The 7,717-nt window shown below is 60.4% G+C and overlaps 2 protein-coding genes across 2 annotated transcripts; both read left to right on the top strand.

Annotated features, from left to right (window-relative positions):
- Positions 1 to 2,297: 2,297 nt before the first annotated feature.
- LINJ_29_2090 (hypothetical protein, unknown function) lies at positions 2,298 to 2,981 on the top strand (the record flags this gene model as incomplete). Its single annotated transcript, XM_001466687.1, has 1 exon — positions 2,298 to 2,981. One exon carries the CDS (start codon positions 2,298 to 2,300, stop codon positions 2,979 to 2,981), a length of 684 nt encoding a protein of 227 aa, XP_001466724.1.
- Positions 2,982 to 3,962: 981 nt separating this feature from the next.
- On the top strand, positions 3,963 to 5,669 carry LINJ_29_2080 (putative fumarate hydratase; the record flags this gene model as incomplete). The annotated part of the gene is made up of 1 exon (XM_001466686.1): positions 3,963 to 5,669. The coding sequence occupies one exon, from the start codon at positions 3,963 to 3,965 to the stop codon at positions 5,667 to 5,669; it is 1,707 nt and encodes a 568-aa protein (XP_001466723.1).
- Between the last annotated feature and the right edge of the window lie 2,048 nt (positions 5,670 to 7,717).

Genomic DNA, 7,717 nt, shown 5'->3' with positions numbered 1-7,717 from the left:
GCAGCACGGTTTGCGAGAAATGGCGGCAGCCTGCGAGGGGGCGCGCGGCAAGGACGAACGCCACGTGCGAATCGCGGTTGAGGAGCAACTTCAGGAGTTGCGAGAGCTGGCCGAATCCGCTGACTACCTGAGGTCGCGTCTACCAGTGCTGTTCCGTGTGCCGTATCAGTGAGGAGAACCCAAGAGAGAAAGCGCAAAGTGGACAACGACGGGGCAGGAGAGCCCATCTCGGGCGATGCATGAAGTCCGCCTGCGCGCCGTGCGCGTGCCGGACCGTGATTCGAGAAAAAAAAAACGGACATGCACTCCGTAATGTAGCGCGTGCCGTGTCGCCTGCGTCTCTGTGCTGTACGTGTGGCTTTTGTTGGTTTCGCCGGTGGTTGCGGCACTGCACTGCACTGCGCTCTGTGTGCGCATTTTCAGCTCTTCTTCTGCCTCCGTTTCCATGCCTACGTCGAACAAAAGGGAGGACGCCGTTGTCGCACGCCGCTCCCCTCTATCCATCCATCGACCTGCTCAACTGCGGCGCGCTAGCACGAAGCAAAAGAAAGAACAAAGAAAAGGCCGCGAATGCGCCATCCGTCCAATACACCTGCGGAAGAGCAGGCGAACCCCCACCCCGTGTCGCCGCGAAAACGTATGCGCAGATGCGCATCGGCGGCTCATGCCAAGTCTTCCCTTGCCTCGTCAGCATCTATCTGTTACTCACCTCTTTCTCGTTATCTCTCTTCGACTCCTCCCACGTCTCGCTCGCCGCTCTCGGCCCCACCACTATCACCAGCACCACCAGGCCTTCTCCACATATAGATGTCCATCACGCACCACTCTCCCTCCTCGCTTCGTTTCTGAAGTTGCCTTGGCGGCGTGTTGCGTGTTCGCTCAAGAGCGCATCCTTCGCGCACACAAAACAGTCAACGAGAGGCCCGCACATATAGAAACCGATAGGCATGCACAAGTATACGCTGGAGGCCCCATCGCACGTGGTCAGCAGTGCCATTACTCCTCATTTAGCGGTCGTTGCGGCTAGCGCACCTTTTCGACTCCACCGCGACAGATGTCGAGGGCACCGTCGAAGATGGGAGGGAGGGGGGCGGCTCTGGGCTCACTTGGTAGTGTTTGATCTTGCGCTCCTCAACGGGGAGCCGCTGCTGCAGGTTGCCCTGACGCATCGTCGGCGGCGGCAGCGGCGGTAGGTGCTGATCGCGCAGTTTACCCACCTCAAGGTTATCACCGCCGAAGCGGTTGGCATCACGGCGGCGATCATGGCCGAGCTGGAGAAGGCCGTGGAGGCGAAGCGTGAGGACGTTCTTGTGCAAACGGCACATATCCCGTGCGCGGGCCAGCCGAGCGCCAGCTTGCATGGATGAAACCGAAGCCGGGCCACCTCCCCGCTTTGGCGGGCTCGCTCGACTTGGTGGTCATAGGCGGCCACGATTGCGCGACGTTTGGCCGCTTGAACTTGCACGACTTTGTTGCTGACGAGTCCACTGCGAGGGAGAGCCGACGACGATAGGGACGTGGAACGGGCTGTCTCCCAAGACGTATGCAGGGTTGAGACCGAGCACGTGAGGAAGGGCCTCGCTGCTCTGCAAGCCGCCCCCGACCTGCGCTGGGAGCGCATGCTCACCAAGCAGACCGTCTCACCCTGGCTGGGCGAGTGGCTGCCGACAGAGACGGAGCTAGCGCCTGACGTGTACGTGCACCCCCGGCATTTGGTGGTGGCCGAAGTTTTTGAGTACGCCTTCACGGATTCATTGCGTTATTGCACTGGCCTCTCCCTCCGCTTTCTGCTGATGCTCTGCCTGCGGCGAACAAAAGAGTCATAGAAACCACCTACGTGTCGCACCCGGTTGCCATACTGGAGGCCTTTCAGCACATGCCGCACAGGTGTCTCGCGGAGACGCGAGACGAGCTTCTTGCGGTAGAGTTTGTGAAGCGTAAACGCCTCCGTGAAATATACACGCCGACAGCAGCATCAGTAGCGACAAGCCCGGCCTCCGCGCCGGCATCGGGACAGACACCGTCAACTATCGGCGATGGCGAGAGCTCGATGTCTGGGCCTGCCGCGATGGCCTTGCTCGTCGCCGCCGCGCAGGTGTAGTCGCAGTCGTTTGCGGCTGGGTTCTCCGGTCCCCTGAGGAGGATGCGAGGCGTTCGGCCAGAGGAGGTGGTGAGCTGCTGGCTCAGCGGCTTCGAGTTTGGCGCTCACTACGTCGCCTTTGGTAGCGTCGAGGCATGGCGGCGTTCGGTGACGGGGTGCAGCAGAGGTAAGTGACGGCGACCGTAGCGCGGCTGCGATGTCGTTGCTGAGCGACCGGGCAGTCGTGGAGCACCAGCTGCAGCGGCAAGGAGGCGAAGTCCTGGCGAACCCGACTCGTATCAGGCCGCTGCTTATCTCCAACAGCGTTAGCGAAACGAAGTTGGTCAACCGGGTTCAGCTCTGTGAGAGCAAGACGGCGTATGTGAGTGCCAAGTGTGCATCTGCGGGCGTAGCACACTCTCAGTGGCTGGTGGACTGCGTAGAGGCAGTCGCGGTGCTGCTGTGGACGCCGAGGCACATGCTCTACGGCAGCCGCTCCTGCAAGACGAAGATGCCTGGCACGACCCTCTGCATGGCGATGAGCCAACGCGGCTCCCTCCTCATTGTCGCGCGCGTCCACCAGAGGGAGGCACAAGGGCGTGCACCTTCAGATGCTGAGAGTAATCCAGTGGTCGTCCTTGCGCGTCGAGTTCACGCTTGCCGGCACGAACTTGGGCTGGACGGTGTCTCTGGGCGGCCAGCGGTATCGAAGATGTTCGCCGCTATTGCCTTGGCCAAGGGCAGCGCACAAGCTCTCCTGAGTGGCAGTCACGAACGGCGGCTCATGTGTCCGCCTCGCCCACCTCACGTGCCGCATCTCTGCAAGAAGCAGCGGCGGCGTTTCTCAGCGCCAGTCCATGCCCCCCCGTGCTGCGGGCAGCGAAAACGGTGCTGCAGGTGACTGCCACGTGTGCGAGCGCGGAGGCCCCACCTCCATGGGTGAAGCGCCAGCCTGCGGTGGCGGAGATGCCGTGCCGCCACGTGCCGTGCTTTGCCTCACAGACGGTGCCCTCGTAGGACAGACAGGTGGCATCTAACACCTGTGCACCGACGACAGAGTCACGTGGACGGCAGAGCAAGTGGTGCAAGCATGACCGTGCACAGCGGAGTGCGATGCGTGCGTGGCAATAGGCGTGGCAGATGCAACGAGCGCTGTCGACAACAGTGGGGCGGTGGTGGTCAGCCGCGCACACGCGCTAACTGCAACGCGTTGATGCGCAAGCGACGCATGCTGGTAGCATGGGGGGTCAAGCGAAAGGGGCGGAAGTGTTGAAGGTCACCATGTCGAGCCACCCACCTGCGTACCTCCATCCCACCCCCTCCTTTCAGTGTGCACACATCACCGCCCTCGCGTTGCGCTGACGGATGGCGTGAGCGAATACGGAAAGAGAAGAGGTCATACTGCTCACAGAAAGAACGTGCCAAGACGGGGTCTGCTCAACGTTCACCGAGCAAGTGATCCGGGGCGTGATCAGCGAAACGAGGCACCGTCGAGGTATGCCGCTGACGTGTAAGAGGGGAAGGGGGCGCGCCCAGAGCGAGAGAGAGAGAGAAGGCCGAACGCGCACGCGCAGGGCGCCGTGGCCGCTCATTCGCCGCGCCCTCCTCTTCGCTTTGCCGTTGCGACACTGTTCTTCACTTCCTTTTTGCTTCACTTTCTCTCTCGCACGCACACACACCACCCTTCCCCATCATTCTCTGGTCGACCTATCACGCCGGCGTGGCCGCTGCCCCTCGCTGCGTTCGCCACGACGTCTGTCTCGCATGCGCACCTCACTGCAGCCGTCACAGTATCAAAACTCGCTTTAACTGCACCTCTTCTCTTCCGTTTTCTTCGGCGTCTTGTGTTTCCCATCCACACTCCACTCTAGTAGTGTATATCATGTCTCTGTGCGACCATTGCGAGATCGGGTGCCGCCGTGCGGGCATCAAGGACATCGAGGACGCGTCCGCTGTCAACGCAGACTTCCACTTCTCCGCCATCTTTCAGCCCACCGACCCGCACCACCACCAAACCGAGTTCGCCAAGGTCGAGGGGAGCGAGAAGTACGTGGAGGAGGTGGAGGTGTTCGGGCGCAAGGTGCTGAAAGTGAACCCCGAGGCCCTCACTATCCTCGCCCACCGCGCCTTCTCGGATGTGCACCACTTCTTCCGCAAGGACCACCTGGAGGGTTGGCGTCGCGCCATCGAGGACCCCGAGGCCTCCGACAACGACCGCTACGTCGCCATGACGCTGTTGAAGAACGCCTGCATCGCGGCAGGTCGGGTGCTGCCGTCGTGCCAGGATACCGGCACGGCCATCGTGCTCGGCAAGCGTGGCGAGCTCTGCTGGACCGGGGGCGAGGATGAGAAGTACTTGTCCAAGGGTATATGGAACGCCTACAGGTACCACAACCTGCGTTACAGCCAGACTGCCGCGCTGGACATGTTCAAGGAGTGCAACACCGGCGACAATCTTCCCGCCCAGCTCGACCTGCTCGCGGTGCCCGGAAGCGACTACGAGTTCCTCTTCATTGCCAAGGGCGGCGGCTCGGCAAACAAGGCGTACCTGTACCAGGAAACCAAGGCGTTGCTGAACCCCAAATCGCTGCGCGCCTTCATCGAGGAGAAGCTCAAGACCCTCGGCACGGCTGCCTGCCCGCCGTACCACATCGCCCTCGTCATCGGCGGCACGAGCGCGGAGATGACCATGAAGACGGTGAAGCTGGCCAGTTGCCGCTACTACGACTCGCTCCCGACCACTGGCGACAAGTACGGCCGCGCCTTTCGCGACCCTGAGTGGGAGAAGATCGTGATGGAGGTGGCGCAGAAGAGCGGGATTGGAGCGCAGTTTGGTGGCAAGTACTTCGCCCACCAGGCGCGCGTGATTCGGCTGCCCCGCCACGGTGCCTCCTGCCCAGTGGGCCTTGCGGTGTCTTGCAGCGCTGATCGCCAGATTCTTGCGCACATCAACAAGAGCGGCATCTACATTGAGCAGCTTGAGCAGAACCCGGCGCAGTACCTGCCCGACATCCCGGAAGTGCGCCTGAGCACCACGAGCGTGAACGTCGACCTGAAGCGCCCCATCGACGAAGTGCGCCAGCAGCTCAGCCAATACCCGGTCGGTACCCGTGTGATGCTTAACGGCACCCTCATCGTGGCCCGCGATATTGCCCACGCCAAGATCAAGGAGATGATGGATAACGGCGAGCCGCTGCCAGAGTACATGAAGACGTCGCCTATTTACTACGCCGGGCCCGCCAAGACGCCGGAGGGCCACGCCTCTGGTTCCTTTGGCCCGACGACGGCCGGCCGCATGGACTCCTACGTCGATCTCTTTCAGTCGCACGGCGGCAGCTACATCACGCTCGCCAAGGGCAACCGCAGCAAGCAGGTGACGGACGCGTGCAAGAAGCACGGTGGCTTCTACCTCGGCAGCATTGGCGGTCCAGCGGCCATACTCGCCAAGGACTCGATCAAGGAGGTAACATGCCTCGCCTTCCCGGAACTCGGCATGGAGGCGGTGTGGAAGATCGAGGTCGAGGACTTCCCTGCGTTCATTGTCGTCGATGACAAGGGAAACGACATGTACTCGAAGACGCTTGCGTGAGCGCGCAACGTCTCCTTACACGGGCTCTGCCCCCGCGCTTTCGATCATAGCCTCCCTCCCTCCCTCCCTCCTGCTGCTCCGCCAATCACCTCACCTTTAACTTGTGTGTACGGGCATCAGAAAAAAGTAATACCTCTGTTGCCGTCTCTTCCTTTTCTTGTCGTCATGACACCCTTTCTCATGTGTGGTGTCGGCGCTGCTGCCCGTCGTCTCGTGTACGCGTATTGCGTTCGTAGACTAGCTCGTGGTCGCGTGTGGTGTGCTTTCTGCCATATAGCAGTCCAGAAGATGAGAAGGCGGTCCGCCAGAGGTTGCCATGCATCCTCTGCGGCAACACCGCCACGACAGTCACCCACCCACCCACATACACACACACACAGAAAGGTACGAGGGCGGCCCCGTTTCATCAGGCACTCATCATCACTACTCGAGAGTCCGAACAGAGACAGTTGGCGACAGAGAGGAAAGCGTTTCACCGTTCAAGCGGTAGTACCTCGAACGCGTAGCCGCTTACCCTCCTCTTCCCCCTCCCTCCCCCGGCCTCTCTCCCTTTTTTTGCCCTCATTTCTCATGGTTGTGTTCTTGCTTTGCTTGACTGCTGATGCTGTTTGTTGGCCTTTTACCGGACCCCCTCCTCATCCTTGCCGCCGTCCTCGTGTTTTTGCTTTCTTTTTCTTTCTGTGGAGCAGACCGATTTTGTTCGCTTGATGATTATTTTTGGGGGGCTTTGCTCTGTTTTGCTTATGCTCTTCTCCCTGCTTCACCTGGCTGCAGCCAACGATGTGCTCTTGCGATGGTGTCCTCGTGACCTCCTTGTGAAGGTGCTGTGACACGGGTGGATATTGCCGTTGCAGAGACGTGCGAAATGAGGTGTGGAGCGGTGATAGCGCCTTTGCCAGACGGAAAGTCGAAGGACGCCCGGCACAGCCTGTCTGCTCTTTCTCACTTTGTGTCTCTATCTGCCGGTGCCTCTCTCACTCTTCCTGTCTTCTGTCTTGTCGCTCGTTGGTTTTGTGGCCGCCGTCCAGAAGTGCGGATTTTGGGGGCATTCGGAAAGCATGTACCACGCAAACTCTACTCATTTAGGTATCTTTGTGTGATGGAGAGGGGAGTCGCTGTGTCACCCGTGCTGCCTTCGTAGCTCCGTTGGCTTTTAAGCGGCCGTGGCGCGTGCATTTTGTGAGCGCACGTGTACGCAGCTTATGGGAGCCGTTTTGTATCTTCATAGGCGCATACTCATACACATGCGCCGTCGCGCTCTTTTACACGACAGCCCACAGGCAAAGGGAAAGGGAGGGGAGTCCGTGCGTCGCCACTAGCCTTGGCAACGACAACCTGCTGGCACGCCTCTGTGTGTGTGTGTGTGTGTGTTGAACCGCAGAAGCGAGAGAGGGAGGGCGAGTGGGCTCAAAGCTGCTTTCTCTCTCACACACACACACTTCCCTCCACGGCTCCCTCGCATCGCCCGCCCGCCACCCCACTCACCCCCCCCCCAAAAAAAAATGGGGCGTGACTTCTTTCATGTCATATTAAGTGTGCATAGTGCAACAAAGCGGAGAGAGGGTGTGAGGTACCGAGTGTGGCGCCGTGGATGCCAGGCGGTGGCCACCCACCACCCTCTCCTCCCTCCACTCCTCCTCCGCCGTGCCTCCATGTGCTTGCCTGAGTTCCTGTGCGACCTGCGGCTCTCGCATTTCGCCGTCGCTTCTCTTTATGCCTTTGTGTGTCTGTTTACGTTCTCTTCTCCCACTCAACCACCCTCTCACACGCTATCTTCAGTTCCTGTTCCTGCTTCAGAGCTGCGCGCACGCACGCCGCACGAGGGAGACGAATGCGTGAGGAAGGAAGCAGAGGCGATCCGGTATCCCCCCCCCGAACGGATGACTGTCCATCTTTCATAGGCGCCTGCGTGTGGGACCTTACGTGAGCGTGTTATGCATGTTGACCGCTTTTGGCGTGCGTCTGTGTTTGCGTTGTCGTCGCCCTCCCTCCTTTTTCTCTTTTCGTCATATCCTAAGTGCATCTACGTGCGTGGGAAGGATGCGTGT

Source organism: Leishmania infantum, chromosome 29 (assembly GCF_000002875.2).
Source record: "Leishmania infantum JPCM5 genome chromosome 29".
Taxonomy (NCBI): domain Eukaryota; phylum Euglenozoa; class Kinetoplastea; order Trypanosomatida; family Trypanosomatidae; genus Leishmania; species Leishmania infantum.
The sequence above is the reverse complement of the archived record's forward strand: the minus strand, read 5'-3'. Positions and strand labels throughout refer to the sequence as shown.